At 54.8% G+C, this 19,517-nt stretch overlaps 1 protein-coding gene and 1 long non-coding RNA gene across 3 annotated transcripts in view; both read right to left on the bottom strand.

Annotated features, from left to right (window-relative positions):
• Positions 1–7,586, bottom strand: part of COL18A1 (collagen type XVIII alpha 1 chain) — a 105,357-nt gene extending 97,771 nt beyond the window's left edge. For both annotated transcript variants that reach the window (XM_045389421.3, XM_065541265.2), the window contains exons 1-2: positions 7,493–7,586; positions 7,253–7,347 (exon numbers count right to left, since the gene is read on the bottom strand). In XM_045389421.3, coding sequence (XP_045245356.2) covers positions 7,253–7,347; positions 7,493–7,503 — 106 coding nt within the window. In that variant the 5' untranslated portion in view covers positions 7,504–7,586. The remainder of the gene's footprint in view (positions 1–7,252; positions 7,348–7,492) is intronic.
• A 7,919-nt stretch (positions 7,587–15,505) lies between these two features.
• On the bottom strand, positions 15,506–18,969 carry LOC123572267 (uncharacterized). The gene is made up of 3 exons (XR_006696642.2): positions 18,633–18,969; positions 17,884–17,957; positions 15,506–17,207 (listed from the first exon to the last, which is right to left on the bottom strand). It is a non-coding gene; the product is annotated as an uncharacterized lncRNA (long non-coding RNA).
• Between the last annotated feature and the right edge of the window lie 548 nt (positions 18,970–19,517).

A 19,517-nucleotide genomic window follows, 5' to 3' on the forward strand; every position in this document is an offset into this window, starting at 1 on the left:
ACCCACACGGTGAATTCCACATTCCCCAAGAAACACAACGGCCCCTGAGTGGATGAAAATGTTCGCCCGCACGGCAATGGGGACTCACAAAACAGAACTCTGAGATGACACTTTCCATCCACCAAATTAACAAGGTTTTTTAAAAGACAGGACCCAGCCTGGCCGTTAGGGCTGCAGAGCTGCATGTAAATGAATGTCACCCATCAGAAGTGAGGCCCTCCCCTCTCCCGCAGGTCCCCGACCACTGCCCCCCCTCCACTCAGCCCTGACTCTGGCTGGGGTGGCACCCAAGATAAGAGCTGTGAGAAGACGAAGCCTCGCCTGCGTCAGCGATAAGGGTGCGCTGTTCCCTGTGACTGCTTGTTCACGGTGCCGGGCCCTCCGCAGCCTGCGTCAGCGATAAGGGCGCGCTGTTCCCCGTGTCTGCTCGTTCACAGCGCCGGGCCCTCCAGACTGTGGGCGTCCGAGGCTCACAGCGCCGGGCCCTCCAGACTGTGGGCGTCCGAGGCTCACAGCGCCGGGCCCTCCAGACTGTGGGCGTCCGAGGCTCACTGTGGTGTTTCCTTCCCGTGTCTCGGGCAGGCATGGCCTCTCGCACACAGAGGTGCTCAAAAATGCACACAGGAAAAAAGAATCAAAGGCCAGGTGGACAAAGAACAGTGGCTGGGCTCTCCCAGAGCAGCTGGTGGGGGTCTCACCGCCCATCAGCCCACAGCCCTGGGCTCTGAGGTCCTCCACTGATGCCAGCCCCCAACCCCACTGGCCTCTTTAGCCGCAAAACATGGAAGAAGTCACAGACACTGTTCCGTGGGGGCACCTGGCATCGGGGAAGGCAGAGTCACTGCGGACGACGTCCTGCCCCTGGATAACGCCCTGCACTGGCGGCTGCAGGGCTGGGGCTTCCCCGCAGGCCCACGGAGGTCCTGGGACGCTACCCCCCTCTCTCTCCCATGCCCCTCCCTGCCACAGGGAGAGGCCAGATGTCCCGCCCAGCAGCAGCGTCCACGTGAATCGAGCGATTCCTCCCAAAACAAAGTCTCCCACTGTCTAAGTTGAAACATGGAAGGGAGGTCTCTCTCGGTCCCCGAGGCTGTGGGGTGTGTGGACTCGGGCCTGCCCAGGGGCGTCCAGAAGAGGCCTCTGGAGCAGCCGAATCAGAGGCTCTCCTGAGACCTCAAGCTCCGGGACTGGTGAAGCCGCCACCAAGACGGGCTGCCGGCCCAGGAGCTACGTCCAGCCTGGTTTTCCCATCGGTTCACATCACCCCAAAACAGACAGTGCCTCTGCTGCCCCAGGAGCAGCTGTGCTGGCAGGTTCTCTGCAGACAGGAGTCCGAGCTGCTGAAACTTGATGCTATCTCAAAATCTCTAAGCGCAGATTCCAAAAAGGCCTAACTGCGGCAAACGTTGAAGCTGCTCAATGGAACGGTGGGAAAATACAAAAGCAAGGACTTCAGACCAAAAATAAATGAGCAAACGAACAAACAAACGGCTGGGGGGTGGGTGCAAATTCCACCACTGTAACCCATCGCACTCTCTCCTCCTGCCGCTCCCACTGGCCTTCCTGCCTGTGGCTCTGGCCCAATGTCTGTCCACGGGCACTCCCCACAGGGTCAGCCCTCACCCCCAGTGTGTCCGTCCACGGGCACTCCCCGCAGGGTCAGCCCTCACCCCCAGTGTGTCCGTCCACGGGCACTCCCCGCAGGGTCAGCCCTCACCCCCAGTGTGTCCGTCCACGGGCACTCCCTGCAGGGTCAGCCTTCACCCCCAGTGTGTCCGTCCACGGGCACTCCCTGCAGGGTCAGCCTTCACCCCCAGTGTGTCCATCCACAGGCACTCCCCCCACGGTCAGCCTTCACCCCCAGTGTCCGTCCACAGGCACTCCCCGCAGGGTCAGCCCTCACCCCCAGTGTGTCCGTCCACGGGCACTCCCCGCAGGGTCAGCCCTCACCCCCAGTGTGTCCGTCCACGGGCACTCCCCGCAGGGTCAGCCCTCACCCCCAGTGTGTCCGTCCACGGGCACTCCCCGCAGGGTCAGCCCTCACCCCCAGTGTGTCCGTCCACGGGCACTCCCTGCAGGGTTAGCCCTCACCCCCAGTGTATGTCCACGGGCACTCCCCGCAGGGTCAGCCTTCACCCCCAGTCAGTGCCTGGCGCCAGCACCAGCATGTGCCCACTTGCAGCCCTGCTGGCCTTCTGGAAGCCGGCGTGGTGACAGCCAAACCACCATCCAGCCTGGTGCCTGCCCTGCCCTGCCCATCACACGGCCCCGGTGGGAACGAGGGGCCCCACAGGGGATCAGCCCCGAGGTGGCGAGGCGACCCCGTCTGCCAGCATGAAATGCCAGAAAGTGCCAGAAAGATGCAAGGGCTTGAGAATAGTTCCCCTTTCCCCAGCTCTGTGGAAGAAGCCAGAAGAGCCATGCCGGGGCTTGCCTGTGCCGGAGGAGCTGTGGCGGGAAGGCATGCTCCTGCAGGCATGGGGCACAGACACCTCCCCTGCAGCCTCCACATTTCATCTGACTCAGCGCATCTGAGATCAAAAGCTCCCCCTGACAGCCCTTCTGCAGAGGCCCAAACCTGCCATCTCAAACATCACCGCCAGGGCTGGTAAGCGCCGCTCCCTCATTCTCTGTGGCCCTGGGCAGCGCCAGGGGACAACACAGATCAGCTCCCTGCCTGGGCTGGCTGTCTCCTCACATGGCACAGGGTCTGGCACAAAGACACAGTCTGTGGTATGTGGCTTTTACACAGTTGCCAGTGGCCGCTCATAGAACCCTTCGAAGAAGCAGCCACTCCCGCCCCGGGGTTAAGGAGGGGGAACTGAGGCAGCAAGGCTGGTGACGGCCACTGGCTGTGGAACAGGGTCTGCGCTCAGGCACCAGATGGCAGGGCTTCACTTGCCTGGCACTCTGCTGCCTTGGACAGGTCCTTGCCTGTGACCGCCTGGTGCTGGGCTCTTGCCTGTGACTGCCCAGTGCTGGCCCTGGCAAGGCTCCCAGGAGACGGGGCTCAGCAGCCCAGTCATTCTAGGCAGGTGTCTGGGCCTCAAAAAGAGCCCCAGACCCCAAACTCCCAGGCCTGAGAGGCCTCAGATGAGAGAAGCACCCGAGCCCAGAGGCCACAGAGCACCCCACAGTGCCCCGAACTGCTTTCAGGATCTTCATGGGCCACAGTATTTCAAAATGTACCAAATGTCATCATCGTATAAGGGCACCCAACATGTATTTTACTTTCCCAGGATTCTGCCCCTGCCCTGCACAGCACCACATGAGGGAACACCTGTCTCAGGCCCTGTGCCGTCCACCACTGGCCAGCCACTGAATTCTCGCCATGGGGTTTGGCCCGGCCAGGCCTATCATCTTGTTCTCTGACAGGCACCCGCTAACAGAGAGCCTGGAGGGTGGCAGCTCTGACTGGTCCTGGCAGGCACTGGGGTGGCCCCTTCTCCGCATGGTCCAGTGCCCCATGCCGGGGGTGGGGTGAGGGCCATGGCCAGCCCCTCCAGACACAGCCCCAGCCTGGGGGCTGTTCTCAGCCATAGCCAGCTTTCTCCCCGCCAGCCTCTGCACCTGACCCCTGAGCACTGGTGGGGAGCCAGTGCCGGGCACAAAGGCCCCGTTGGCTGGCACACCCTCCTCTGCAGGCCTGGGGCTGAGAGAGGAAGAGACTTGCTGGAGGTTTCAGGTGTCACCCCACCCCATCCCCCACAGCTGTGAGGTTCTCTGGATCCCTGGGCTTCACCTAGAGAGGTCCAGGGGGGACCAGGGGCTCCAACATACGCTCCACAGCCAGACCCAGGAGGGTTTCCTTCCTGAGTAGAAGCAGGCACCCCTCCCCCAACACAGTGAGTTCCCGGGGGGACCGGGGTCTCCAACATACGCTCCACAGCCAGACCCAGGAGGGTCTCCTTCCCGAGCAGAAGCAGGCACCCCCTCCCCCGACCCAGTGAGAGGGGGTGGGGAGGGTGCTGTGGTGGCCCCTCTCTCTGAGCTGCCTGCATACCCCCTGCCCCCACACAGTGAGGGGGGGGCGGGGGAGGGTGTTGTGGTGGCCCCTCTCTCTGGGCTGCCTGCATACTCCCTGCCCCCACACAGTAGGGGGGCGGGGAGGGTGTTGTAGGGGCCCCTCTCTTTGGGCTGCCTGCAGGCTGCAGCTTCTACCCCAACCCAGCCCATCCCCTACTGTCTGTCCTTAGCAATCAGGAGCTGCTCCCAGGGCAGTGGTGCCATTGCTCATATCACAGGTTCCCCCGGTACTCCCAGGGCCCAGAGAACCCAGCCTTTTCAACAGTCCAGGTGAAGACAGAACAAGGCACTCTGAGGGAGAAAGAGTTGGTGTGGATGCAGCATGACTACATGAGAATCACACATGTGCGGGGGGCGTGTGTGTGTGCATGTACACAGGTGTGCCCCCGCACTTGTGTGTGACTGGGAATGTGCACCTGTGTGCACAATTGTGCATGCCCATGTATGCATGCACCTTGCACTTTTAAATGGAGCAGCAGCGGGTGAGGTGGGGCTCTCCCGGACTGGCCCCCAGTGTCTGGCGCCTGCACTCTGGAGCAGGGCAGTTCGCTCCTTCTAGGTTTTCCTGCAGAGGACTTCCCCCGCTCTGCTTTCATTTATAGGAAAACAGGAGTACCCTGAAAAACAAGTTTTGCTGAAATTCAAAACTATCTTCCAAAGTCCCTGCATCTGAATCCTGAAGACTCCCCACTGGGTGAGCCGAGGAATGAGACCACCTTCTACGGAAGGGTCTCTCCCGTTACCTAGGTGCTGTGTGCCCTGGGGTGAGCCACACCCATGGAAGCCAGGTCACTGAGGCCCAATCTCCGCAAGGCTTCAGAGGGAATGGGGAGTGAGGTGCAGGGACCCTGCCTTGTACCCACACCACTGGGCTCTGTGCTCACCACCAAACAGGAGGAGGTCCTAGTGGTGAGCAGGGGCAGGATATGCACCTTCTGGGGGCTGCAGGGGGGCGAGGGGAGAGCTTGATGCAGTGGTGGAGTGTGGGAGAGGCTCAGAGACAAGGCAACTCATGAGACCAGGCTCCTGGCGTGGCCATGGGCATCAGCAACTGCCGCTCTTCCTCAGCCCATTCTGACTCTGAAGCACTGACTACAAGCACCTCCCGGGGGCCATGTCCATGTCGCACACACGAATTTACCAGAGGAGAAACTGCAGGTAAGACTGCAGCACCTGACTGCTGGGTGGCAATCAGGTGGTCAAGTGACCACCGAGCCCACAGGTTCCTGATTACAGGGAAAGGCACAAACACCATTCAAGAACCTCAGCATCACAGCGACCAATCCTGACACAAAAAAGCAAAAGACTTTTCTAGGAGTCAAGCGCAGCACAGACACGGAAACATGCATCATTCTTGGCCAGAAAAAAAAAATGTGCAAATCAGCAAACCGGGCCTCAGGCCTTCAACTCTCAGGGGTGCTTTTTAACTTTTGAGAACAACTCAACCCCTTGCCAGAGTCAGCATTTCAGACACATTAGCTCTTCTCCAATAACCCCTAAAGGGGGCGACTGTTTTCCCATTTCACTGGGACTTGGTCCTGCAGGGACTGGAACCTGGGCTGCAGGTGGCCTGGAGCCTGAGTTCTCTCCCGGTTGGGGGAGGGGTGTGTGGGCAGCATCCAGGCCCCTCTCTGGGGCTGCTTCCACTTCAGCCTCCAGGACACCCGCCTTCCACATTCCATTAGACACCTCCAAGGGGCCTTCCTGCCCCAGAGTGCTTGAGGCTGGGGCAGGCCCAGGACAGAAGAGGAACGCACAGCCCATTGGCTGAACGGTAACTTTCCCAGCTGAGGTCTGCACTGACTTTACACCCCACTCTTAGATCTCAAGATTGCATCTCACCAAAGTTCGCATAACAGTTTTTGTTTTTTCTATTAAAAGGCAAAATCCATCACCTTTTACATCTCCTCCTTGATAACATTTCATAAGCTCGGGGCTTGGGCCCCAGCGTCTTTCCTTTCCTTTGTCCCTGTGTGATTTTAAACGTCCCGCCCAGGGAGCCCTGGTCTGGGCCCTGCGGGCGCTGGCGGCCCGGCTCAGAGGGCAGCTCTACAGCCTGATTAATGGCCCCGAGTGACCCTGGGCCGCGGTGGGGAAGGAGCTGCGTGAGCTCGCACAGCACGGCCTTTCTCCGCCAGTGTTTCACCCCCTGCAGTTCACACAGTAAATGAGGAATTGTCTACGACTCAACACGCAGGTGCTTTCAGTACATCTACTTATAAGGTGGCTACGGTTTTGAAAGGTCTATGCTACTATTTAACCTGATGACTAAGTCGATTGGAAACAATGAAACAAATTATTACAAGAATCCAGACGACATCCCTCCCTCCCTCCCCCTTTCCTGCTTCCTCACCCGCTGTAGCAAGCAGGTGGGGAGTCCAGTCGGAGGCAGGGGCTGGCTGCGTGGACCCCCGGGTGGGATTCCACCCGCGACAAGGCACCCAGGCCCTTTGGGCGGGGCTCCCCGGGGTCAGCGTCCCCGCCGCCTCCCCCGGGCCTCTGCTGGGCTGGCTGGAGGCAGGAGGACCCGGCCAGCAGCGTGGTGGGGAACTGGGTCCTGGGGTTGGCGGCAGGAAGGTCCCCACGGGCCCCGCGCACAGTTTGCCGCGCACGGGAAGCGGCGAGGCCGGCAGGGCAGCGGCTTCTGGGCATTGTTCTCGGGCCGCGCGGCGCTCGGTGGCATCAAAGGGGACCGCGCAACCCGACACCGCGGCGGACGCGGGGACAGAGGCGCACAAGGCCCGGCCCGCGGCGAGGAGCCTGGGAGCCCGCGCGGCTTCGCTTCAACAGGTTGGAAACGCGGAGACGACGCCCCGCGCTCCACCGCCTTCCCCCCGCGGTCAGTCCCGGGACCCGGCGCTGCGGGGACGAGGCCGTGACGGCGACACAGGCCGCGTCTCCCGAGACCCCGCGGCCCCGCCCCGAGCCCTCCCGGCACCGACGCCCCCGCCGGCCGCGGAGGTTGGGTCACCGCGCGTGGACTCCGGCCGCTCGCACCGCGCACCCCGCCCGGCCCGGACCCCGCGGGGAGAATGAATGGGCGGGACTCCGGCAACCCCGCCCCGCCCGCTCCGTCCGGCTCTGGCGCCTCCTGCGCGCGTGGGCAGGGCCGGGGCTGAACCCAGAGCGGCCGGGGCGGGGGTGAGCGAGCCGGGCGGGGACCCCAGCCAGGGCGGCGAGGCCGGCGGGGACCGGCGTGAACCTTCCCGTCCAGCCCGGGTCTTACCTGGCTCCACGGAGGCCGCGCAGACCCAGAGCAGCAGGAGCAGGGGCGCACGCACGTCCAGGAGGCGCCGCCGCCGCGGCCACAGCCAGGGACACCTGCGCGGGACAGGCACGGGTCAGGGCCCCGCAGACCTCCGCCAACCCCCGTGGGCCCCGCAGACTCCGCAGCCCCCGCCATCCGCCGCCCGTCCGCAGCCGCACCTCGGGGCCCCCCGACCCCTGCCCGCAGCCCCAGCCGCACCTCGGCGCCATGCTCTCCCCGGGAGCCTCAGCGCCGCGGGATGCTGCCTCCTCCGCCGCGGTGCACCCGCTCGGACCGCCGCGCTCCAGCCGCCGCCGCTGAGAGGCCGGGCAGGGGGCGGGCGCGGGGCGGGGACGGGCGGGGGGCGGAGCGACGAGCCGGGCCGGGCCAGGCCAGGGGAGGCGAGAGGGGGGCGGGCGCCGCCGCGGGCCTGCGGCTGCGAAGACTGGGCGGGCTGGGACCCGGGGGCGGCGGGGACGGGCGAGGGCGGACAGGGACGCGCCCCGCCCCGAGGGAGCTGCCCGAGGCTGAGACCCAGCGTAGGGTCCGGGGGCTGCCCTGCGAAGAAGCCCAGGTTTATGCGGAAGGTGACCACCGCCGCCCGCCGGGCTACGACCCCAGCCCCTGAGGCCGGTGGGGCAGCGAGAAGGAGGGAGATTTGAATAAAGACATTAATCGCGGGGGCGGGAGGACAGGATGGAGGAGGAGGCCTGCACCTCCTGCCCCGCAAAGCCCCTGCAGGATCCTGTCCCGGCTGCACGGAGGGACGCGAGACAGAAGGGGCGTGCGAGGGCCAGCTCTGTCCCCAGGTCCCCCTGTCCCGAGGACCCGGCCCAGCAGAGCCCCTTCCTCCCCAGTTCCCAGGCTCCTCCTCCCTCTCAGGTGAAGACCCTGTTTCCATTTCTGCAGGGCCAGCGTCCTGAGCCCCACCTGCGGGCCTTGAGCGCCTTCCTCCCGGCAGCTGTGCCCCCACCCCACCGGACCGCTCCCTGCAACCAGAGAGCCCTCACTCACACCAGCAACCCCCCACCACGCACCTGCTCCCTCCTGGTGTGCACAAAACTCATGGCACTGACTTGACAGCTTTCTCTAAAACCCTGATTCCACCTTGGCCCATCCACACTGTCCCTTCCCGGCCAGGGCTCATCTCCTATGCCTGGACCAAGCAGCATAGTCTCCCGTCTCCCTGGTCTACCCACACGTGGCCCCACCCATCCTCTGAAGCAGCCCCAGGAGGAAGCAGTGACTTCACACTTCTAGTGCCCGGCCCTCTGGGCCCTCCTCTCTGGGCTTGCTTGCCAGGGTCCTCCCAACCTGACCACTGCCTCCCACCTCCTCTCCACTCCTGTGGCTTTCCAGCCGCAGCTGCACGGCCTGCTTGGGATTCTCCTCTGCTGGCATCATCCCTGCCTGCCTCAGCCTTCCCAGGCCCAGTCCTGCCCAGTCTCACCCCTTCCCACCCATCCACCTGGCCAGGTCCCCACCAGCATCTGCCTTCAAACCTGGAATCCTTCTCTGAGTGCTTGTGGTCCACTGTGAGGAAGGAAATCAATTTAAAGGATTATGACCCACATTTTTAAAAAATAAAAAGATTAAGGAGAACAGCATAGAGTAGAAGTGGTCATCGCACACTCTTCTGCAAAACTTTTTTTCGTAGGTGGACGGAGGAGTGAGTGTGTGGTGTATGTCAGGATCTGGTGGTGTCTGCAGTGCAGTGGGCGTGTCTGAGTGCTGTGTGTGTGTCTGTGACTATCTTGTGTGCATGTGTCTGCGTGTCTCTGTGCTGTGTCTGTGCATGTGTGTTTCTGTAACTGTGTACAGTGTGTGCATGTGTGTCAGTATGTGTGTGTGTGTGTGTTGGGGGTGTTCATGTGTCCTGGGTCCTGGTGGCATCTCCTCTCTAGGCTCCTGGCCTGTCTGGCGCCCTGTCCATTAACCCTGCAGTGCAGATCTCTTTCACCTCTTCCATCTCACCTGCCCTGGGGCGCCACTTCCACCCAACCCAACCCATTCCTAAGTCTTCCGTCAGGGGAGGCGCCTGCTGCCAGGGGAAGCAGGTCTCTGCAGGTGTGGCCTGATGCACGGCCCTGGGGGCCTGTCTGCAGCTCCTGGGAGGGAGGGGCTGGGGCAGGGCGGGTGCCAGCCCACCTGTGGCCTGAGTTGGCCTACCTCTCTCCCGCCCCACTCCCCACCTTTGGGGACTATAGGATGCAATCAGTAGGAGACACAACTACTAAGAAACACAAGTGACTGCTCATCTGGTAGCTGTAGAACTCTTTTTGCTCATTTGTTTCACTTGGGGCCTTACCTTGGCCTCATGGCTGCGTCTCCATAGGCCCTGCAGCATCCCCTCTATTAGAGTTGTATTGTTTCCTTTATAGACACAAGTGATACGTGATCACCATGGAAAAATCAACAGAAAATGCAGAAACGCACGTAGAAAATAAGACCGAAAGTTTCTCCGTTCACCTTACCTCCTCCCAGGCCCTTCTGCATAGACACCCGCAGGTGCTCTGAGGGCAGCGCTCAACGCCCACGTGGAGCTCTGCTCAGCCCTGTTTGTCCCTCCGCCAGGGTCCCAGAGGCTCTGTGCCCTCTGGTAGGGGCAGGCTCAAACCAGTGTCCCCAAAGAGACAGGCATGCCAGGTGCCTGGGGGATTTTGGAGCACAGATGTGGGCAGCAGGAGAGTGGCCATGGTGCAACCAGCACAGGTGTGGGTTGCAGGGACCAGGGGAGGGCTCATGGGCTGTGGAGGAGTGGGCTGTGGGGGGGGGGGGGGCGCAGGGAGGAGAGAGCGTCCAGGACTGAGGGCAACTCCAGCAAAGGTCCTGGGGTGGAGCAGGTGGAGCAGGCTTAGGACTGTGTCTGAGTTCCAAGAAGTGGTAGCAGATTCCTCAAGTCTGGGCCCTGCACCACAGGTGTTTGTCTTTCTTCCTGGGCAGGTGGGCCTGGGATGGAGTTGGTGGGTTTTCAGGGAAAGGTGGTACAGACAGGGAAGGGGCTGCACTCAGGCTCAGAGGAGCTGCCCAGGCCATGGCTACAACCCACTATGCAGCCCTCTAAGGGGCCCCAGGAGCCTAGGAAAGGTTCAACTTTTGTGAGGGGCTGCACTCCTCCTGACATGGAGCAGACCCAGCCTCAGCCCTGGCTCTGGCCCTGAAGGGGCTTTAACAGCACAGACTCAGGCCCTTGGCCTCAGTGCCCACCCCAGCAGCCCTTCATGCCTGAGACACCAGAGGAAAACAGGTGGACGTGGGGAGTGCTCGCCCAGCTGGCCCAGCGCTCCCTGGAGGCACAGTAGGATCCAGGCTGCAGGAATCGTCCCTCCTCCCCGTGCCCAGTGGGCCCTGCCCCGAAGAGCTTGCTGTGTAGTATGGAAGTAACTTTTCATCCAGTAAGGAAGAAAACTGTCGCACAGGCAGGGCAGGCTGTGAAAAGCACAAACATGTATCCCAAAATCAAGTTTTCTGCGGGGTCACACACTGGCTTTCCCAGGCCCTAACCACACATGCCCACCCATAACTGAGGCGCCTCTGGGCCTGCTCGCTCCCATCCTGGCTGTGAGCACCCACCTGAGAGCTGCAGCATGGAGAGAGGCTGGGCCGTGGCCCTTGCATGACCCTGTGGCCCCCACCCCTGCTCCTGCCACTTGGCCCCGCTGCTCAGATTATTTCCTCCTTGGCCCCAGTTGCTGCAGCACATTGCGGTCCGGGCTTGTTTCCCTGTGTCCTGCCTGGGGCTTGGGCATCCCCCACGGGATGCTCTGGCTTGCGGGTGTCTGCATCTTCGCTCCTAGCATGGTGTGGAGTAAACACCCATCACATGAAAGACCTAGGGGCCAGCTGCCTCTCTCACCCGGACCTCAGCCCTTACTGCTGGGCCTCGCTGGTGGACATGGCCTGAGGGGACACTGACCCACTGAGCCCTGCGCACCAGGCAGGGCCAGCCCGTCTGTGCCACAGACAGTTCGTAGGAGGACTTGTCATGGCAGAATCTGGAATTAGCAGGTGAATGATGGGAAATCCCCACAATGGGCCACCAGACCCATCAGAATAAAAAGAGTCTTGTGGAAAGAGCCACAGCCAGAACCCCACACACCACATGGCCCGTGGCATGGAGCATCCGTGTACGACGCTGTGAGCCTGCTGTGGCACACGACTCCCTCTGAGTGTCAAAGTACAGGAGATGTCGATCCTTTTCTCTCTGATTTTCCACACTTCTGAAGGGTTCTATGACAACCATTTGAGCTGATTTTGGGTGCACGTCCCCATCTTGCTGCTGTGAGAAAAGGCCTCCAGTCCCCAATCCGCCTGGCCTGTGTTGACTGAGGAGAAGCCACACACCGGGATACACACCGCCTGGCCTCCCAGGTGGTGCTGCTGACCCGGGAGGAAAGAACCAGGCCCCAGACACCCGGCCCTGCCGCTCCCTGCCTGCCTGACAGCCGCCACCACCAGCAGAGCCACCACGCAGACCTGGGCCCCCTCTCCTTCCTGCTGCTCAGCCTCACGTGGAGAAGGGAATCTCACTACTGGCCCCACAGAGGACACAGCCCTCCCAGGGAGCTGGGACTGTGCTCAGGGGGAGGCACCCTGAATTTGCACACACCACATGCACACACACACACATGCCATCCACACACCACACCCCACAAGCAACACCACACACACCCCCAGTACCACACACCCCTCAACACCACACACACCACACACCACACACATGCCTTACACACATCCCCAAACACACCATCCACACACCACAAACCACACACATACATCACACTCATGCACCATATACACATGCCATCCACCCACCACATACCACACACACGCATCATACACTACACACACATGCCATCCACATGCCACAAACCACACACATGCTATCCATCACACACACACACACCATCTACACCATCTACATACTACACATCACACACGTTCACTACACACATGCCATCCACACACACCATACACACACCACACTGCTGCATCACCAGCATCCAGAGCCGTGCTTGGCAGGATGCAGATGCTGAATACGTGTGTTTAGATGGAAGGACCGGATGTGGGGAGGAACTTGAGCCTGGCATGTCTGAGACAGATGATTGGGAGTGTGCAGTCCCAGGGAGGTGCTGGCATGAACGCACCACAGCCTCCCAGGCTTCCACCTGCACCTGTCGGGGCCCTTTGTGCTCCCTCTCCTGTCACACCATCCACGCAATCACAAGGTGAGTCGTCTGAAGACACACAACTCATGCAGGACACAACCTCACTGTGAAAACTCCACCTGTGACCAGTAAAGCTGGACTCCCATCGCCACCTCCTGCCAAACCGAACCCTATCATCTTCTGTGGGTTGTCCTCCTAGGCTGTTTTACAAAAAACATTTTGTAGATATTCGTTACTCTAGAAATATTATGTTGCTTTGTGGAAGTTTAAAAACAAAGCATACATGAGATAATATCCATGGTTTTGAAGCTTGCTTTTAAAGCTCAATTTATGTTCTAGCTCTTTCTATGTCAGGATGAATACATTTATGTAAATGATTGAAATGAAACTAGCTAAGTCTTCCTAAAATTAATGAGAGCTTATTAATTAATAACGAGAGTTAGTAAATTCACCATTACTGAGACTTAGCTTATTTCCATTTCTTTGCTTAAAATAACATACTATCTTAAAAAGAGAAAGAAACTGTGAGAAAGAGAGAAATGAAAATGCTAAAAATGAAAACACAGTAAAAGAGATGAAAAATGGCTTTGAGAAGCTTGTCAGTAAACTTAACCTAGCCAAAGAAATTGGTGAATTTGAAAATAGCTCTACAGAAATCGTCCAAATGGAAAACCAAAGAGATAAAAGGAATGGGAAAAACATAGAGCATGTCTCCAAGAGATTACAAGATGTTATCAAGCAGTTTAACATACAATTGGAATCACAGATGGTGAGGGGGCATGGAAGGAATATTTGAAGACATAATGGTTAATAATTTTCCAAAATCAATGACAGACATCAAAGCACAGATTAACGAAACTCAGAGACAAATGCCAAAAAAGTAAAACAAACAAACAAAACAGAAACAAAAACAAGCACAGAAACCTGTGCATATTCAAGCTGCTGAGGAAAAAAGACATACAGAAACTCTCTAAGGCAACTGGGAGGAGAAGGGAGGTAGAGGGACACATGAGACGTGAGAGAGACAAAGATAAGAAGCACAGCAGAACTATCTGCAGACACTATGTGAGGTGGATGACGATGGAGGGATGGCTTTCTAGTACTGAAAGGAAAGAAAAGTACCGATTCAGAATTTTTTTTTTTTTTTTTTTGAGATGGAGTCTCTCTGTCAGCTGGGCTGGAGTGCAGTGGCGCAATCTCTGCTCACTGTAAGCTCCCCCTACTGGGTTCACGCCATTCTCCTGCCCCAGCCTCCCGAGTAGCTGGGACTCAGGCACTGGCCACCATGCCTGGCTAATTTTTTGTATTTTTAGTAGAGACGGGGTTTCACCATGTTAGCCAGGATGGTCTTGATCTCCTGACCTTGTGATCCACCTGCCTCAGCCTCCCAAAGTGCTGGGATTACAGGCATGAGCCACCATGCCCGGCCTGATTCAGAATTCTTTACCAGTGAAAATAACTTTTAAAAATTAAGGGAGGAAGGGGGAGGCCAACAAGCAGGTGTTGGCTATCTGAGCAGGGGCCTAGGATATCCTGTTCCTTCTGTAGTTTGCTCACCTAAGCCAATTCAAGGCACTTTGTTTTGGAAATGGACCACTGTATACATTATTTATTTCAGACATGAAGAACAATATAGAAATGGATGAAATGAAAATGAAAATTAAAAAAAAATTTTAATTGCTGCAAATGACAACTATTTCAAGGGAAAATGGTAACATTGTACTGTGTTGATAACATGCTCCGAGGTAAAGCGTGTGATGATAATTCACAGAGGATGGAAGGGAAGAGTTGGGAAAACACCGCTGTTGGGTCCTTACACTATACGTGAAGCAGTCTCGCTATATGAAGATAAACTCTGATTACTTTAAGACTTAACCCTGGGACAGTGAGTACAATTTTCTAACAGAGGTATAAGTTATAGGACAAGAGGGCATAAAATGGAATGATAAAGTATTGCTCAGTTAACCAAGAGAAGGCAGAAAAGCGAGCAAAAGAAGCAAAAAACAGATGTAACAAATAGAAAACACGTGACAAAATGGTAGCTTGTAATCCAATTGTATCAGTAATCCTATTAAATGTGAATGGTCTAGCCATACCAGTTAAAACATAGATTGTCAGACTGGATTTTAAAAGGCAGGATTCAACTACATCGTGTCTACAAGAAATGCACTTTAAATCTAAAGACATATACAGAGTTAAGCATAATACACCATTCAAACACCAGCCAAAAGAAAGGCGGAGTCACTGTCTTCACCTCCAACAAATACATTTCAACATCTACGTGGATGTAGATGTAGATCTAGAAGGAGCATCAACATGGATGATGAGGGACTTTGCATAATAATGAGGGTCGGCCGGGCGCGGTGGCTCAAGCCTGTAATCCCAGCACTTTGGGAGGCCGAGACGGGCGGATCATGAGGCCAGGAGATCGAGAGACGATCCCGGCTAACACGGTGAAACCCCGTCTCTACTAAAAAATACAAAAAAACTAGCCGGGCAAGGTGGCGGGCGCCTGTAGTCCCAGCTACTCGGGAGGCTGAGGCAGGAGAACTGCGTAAACCTGGGAGGCGGAGCTTGCAGTGAGCTGAGATCCGGCCACTGCACTCCAGCCTGGGTGACAGAGCAAGACTCCGTCTCAAAAAAAAAAAAAAAAATAATAATAATAATAATAATGAGGGTCAGTGCTCCAAGAAGACATCACAATCATACATGAACATGTACCAAACAACAGGGCTTCAAAACCCATGAAGAAGGCCGGGTGCGGTGGTTCACGCCTGTAATCCCAGCACTGTGGGAGGCCGAGGCGGGCAGATCACAAGGTCAGGAGATCGAGACCATCCTGGCTAACATGGTGAAACCCCGTCTCTACTAAAAATACAAAAAAAATTAGCCGGCGTGTTGGCTCACGCCTGTAATCCCAGCACTGTGGGAGGCCGAGGCGGGCGGATCACGAGGTCAGGAGATTGAAACCATCCTGGCTAACACAGTGAAACCCCGTCTCTACTAAAAATACAAAAAATTAACTGGGCGTGGTGGCAGGCACCTGTAGTCCCAGCTACTCGGGAGGCTGAGGCAGGAGAATGGCGTGAACCTGGGAGGCGGAGCTTGCAGTGAGCCGAGATCATGCCACTGCACTCCAGCCTGGGCAACAGAGTGAGACTCCGTCTCAAAAAAAAAAAAAAAAAAAAGCACCCATGAAGAAAAACCCATCGAACTGGAAGGAGAAATACAGAACCTCAGTTATGCTTTAAAATTTCATCTCTCTTCTCTCGGTAATTGTCAGACACATGAACAGAAAAATCAGTAAGGATGCAGAGGGCACGAGTGACAATATCCGGCTTCTAGAGATGACTGATGTTCGTAGAACACACACCCAACAACAGCTTAGAATGTTCTTCTCAAACACGCATGGACGTCACCAAGAGAGACCATATCCTGGGCCATAAGATGCATCTTAACACATTTTTAAAAATACAAATCCTACAAAGTATGCTTTTAGGGCATAGCAGAGTTAAGGAAGAAATAAAAAATAGTTATCTGGAAAGTCCCAACATATTTGGAAATTTTAAACAATACATTTCTCAATAAATCGTATGACTCTTGGGAGACAATTAAAACTTTGTTTAGTTAATTGAAAATAACAGCATATCCACATTTCTGGGGAAAAGCTAATGCAGCACTTAACGGGAAATTTATAGCAGTGAATGTGGAAAAGAAGGAGCGCAAAGAAATGACCCGAGCCTCCAACTGAAGAAGCCAGGAAAAAAGCAAATTAAGCACAAAGGAAGTAATAAATATCAGAACTGAAATTAATGAAAAATAGGAAGCAGACCAAAACAGTAGTAAAAAATTATTGAAGTCAAAAGCTGGCTGTTTCTTGTTTTGTTTTGTCTTCTGGAAATTCTGTCTGGACTGAATTTATTTTATTATTATTATTTTTAATAGAGTCTCACTGTGTTGCCCAGGCTGGAATACAATGACGCAATCTCGGCTCACTGCAGCCTCTACCTCCTGGATTCAAGTGATTCTCCTGCCTCAGCCTCCTGAGTAGCTGGGATTATAGGCGTCAGCCACCATGCCTAGCTAATTTTTGTATTTTTAGTAGAGATGGGGTTTCATCATGTTGGCCAGGCTGGCCTGGAATTGCTGACCTCAAGTGATCCACCCACCTTGGCCTCCCGAAGTGGTGAGATTACAGATGTGAACCACCGCACCCAGCCCAGACTGATTTTTTTTAAAGGGTACTGACATAAATTTCCAATATCAAGAACGAAAGAATAGAAGAAGGAGAGATTCTGCAGATACTAAAAAGATAGGCCAGGCACAGAGTCCCACACCAGCAATACCAGAGCTTTGGGAGGTCAAAGCGGGATGATCGTCTGAGCCCAGGAGTTTAATGTTACAGAGAGCTATGATCATACCACTGCACTCCAGCCAGGGCAACAGAGTGAGACCCTGTCTCTTAAAAAATAAAAAGGATAATAAATGCTACTGGTGAAAATACAGAATTTATAAAATACCATTTGTGAACAATTTTAATTTAAAAAACTGAATAGCTTCACATCTGTTGAAGAAATTAAACTCATAATTAAAAGCCATTTAGGAAGAAACCCCCTAGCCCAGATGTCTTCACTGCTAAATATTATAAAATATTTATTGAAGGAAGAATTGCAAATTACAGAAGCTCTTTTAGAACGTAGAGGAGAAAGGGAAACTTCCCAATTCATTTCACGAGGCCTTTATTACTCTGATACCAGACAGAGACACTGCAAGAAAAGAAAACTGCAGATCAATATCCTGCAAAAAACCTTCACAAAATGTGAGCAAAGAAAACCCAGCACTGCAGAGAAAGGGTCATCACAATCCTGACCAGCAGGTGCCATCTCAGGGATGCAAGGTTGGTTTAACATTCAAAAGTCAGTCAATGTAATTCACTGTATGAGTAGAATAATTGAAAAAAGTCATGGGATGATCTCCCTACAAAGAATACATCATCTACAGAAAAAGAATACGGCAAAATTAAACGCCCATTCATTCTTTAAAAAGTTCAGGAAGTTAAGAATAGAAGGGAATTTTCTCAGCCTGGTAAAGAGCATAACTTTATACTTAATATTGAAAAATGAAATACTTTCTCCCAAGATAAGGAACAAAAGAAGGATGCTGCTTTCAACATTTCTATATGATATTGCATGGGAAATCTTAGTTTAATTAGGCAAGAAAAAGAAATAAAGGGGTAAAGATTGGAAAAGAAGAAATAAAAAAGTGTTATTCACACATGACATGATTGTGTCTAGGAAATCCTAAGGAAACTCTACACAAACTTTTAGAATTAATAAGTGAACTTAGCAAGGTTTCAGGACATAAGGGCAACACAGAACAACTGGCTGTGTTTCTGTATACTAGCTGTGAAAAATTAGAAATGAAACAAAAAGCAATACTTACACCACAGCAGGGAACATGAAGACTCTGAAGATTCTTGATCAGAAGGTTCAATATCATGAACATGTCAATTGTCCCTAAATTATGTATAAATACGACACAATTATGAGCTACATGCTAGCAGTTTTTTGGTAAGTATTAGCAAGCTGATTACAAACTCTGTATAAAAACACAAAGGAACAGGAATAGCCAAAACAAGGTTGAAAAAGGAAGAACGAGTGGGAGAATGCTACTCCCTGTCTTCGATAGTTTATTATAAAGCTGCAGTCATCAAAACAGTGCAGTTTGCAAAAGGAAACAAATACAGACCAATACAACAGAATAGAGTCCAGAAATAGATTTGTGTGTATATGATCAATTGGTTTTCAGCAAAGGTGCCTCCTCTTCTCTGGCCCCCCCACCACCAAGTGGCAGCTGGGATGTGGGAGAGCAAGACCCATGTGGATGGGTGAAGCCACCTGGCCTACGGTTCCATCTCTAGCTCAGCTCCAGAGGGGTCAGTGCGGCGCACACCAAGGAACACACCCAGAAGCAGGTCACTGCACTCGGGGAACCGAAATCAAGGGTGCCCCCAGCAGATATTTCTAGGACCTGCAAAGATCTGCACATTTAGGTGCAATGTGTCCATCAGGGGTTATTTCCTGAGTGACATTCTGTCTTGATCAGACTTTCACGGAAACGTAGCTGGAAAATTAAACCAGTATTAACTTGTCCATATTGATGACAGAAGGTTATGTTAATCTTTTACTCACCTCCCAGAATCGGCTAAAAAGCACACATCGGACAACACCAGCTCTCGGAAGGGATAAGAACCGGGTGGAGCACCCCCATGCTGCTGGTGGGAGCATAAATTGCACAGTCTCTTTGGAGAAGTGGCCCCTCTGATAAAGTGGAACATGCGTGCATCTGACGAGAAGTTCTCTCCTGGGAATGCGCCCCACGGACACTGCTGCATATGTTCTAAAAACGCGTGCCAGGAACCTTCACAGAGCACCATTCATCACAGTCTGAACCAGAAATAGCCCAGTGTCCCTCAGCAGTCGAATGGAGAAGGTGGTTGTTTAACAGAATGCGGTGACCTTCGGCAATGAGGAGGAAGGTCAGACAGCAGGGCTGAGCCTCACAAATGTCACGGTTGCGTGGGAGGAGACAGACGCCTAAGTGCACACAGTTAATGATCCCTTGCACACAAAACCCTTACTGTTTAGTGGTCAAAAACATTCAAAGTGGGCTGGGGGGCAGTGGCTCACGCCTATAATCCCAGCACTTTGGGAGGTCGAGACGGGCGGATCACCTGAGTCCAGGAGTTCGAGACCAGCCTGGCCAATGTGGCGAAATTCCATCTCTACTTAAAATACAAACATTAGCCAGGCGTGGTGGCATGCCACGCGCCTATAATCCCAGCTACTTGGGAGGCTGAGGTGGGAGAATTGCTTGAACCCGGGAGACAGAGGTTGCAGTGAGCCGAGATCATGCCACTGTACTCCAACCTGGGCAACAGAGCAAGACCCTGTATCAAAACACACACACACACACACACACACACACACACACACACACACACACACCACCATTCAAAGTTATTCTTACAGATCATAGAAAAACTGGGGCATTTTCCAATTCATCATACATCACAC

Source organism: Macaca fascicularis, chromosome 3 (genome assembly GCF_037993035.2).
Source record: "Macaca fascicularis isolate 582-1 chromosome 3, T2T-MFA8v1.1".
Taxonomy (NCBI): domain Eukaryota; kingdom Metazoa; phylum Chordata; class Mammalia; order Primates; family Cercopithecidae; genus Macaca; species Macaca fascicularis.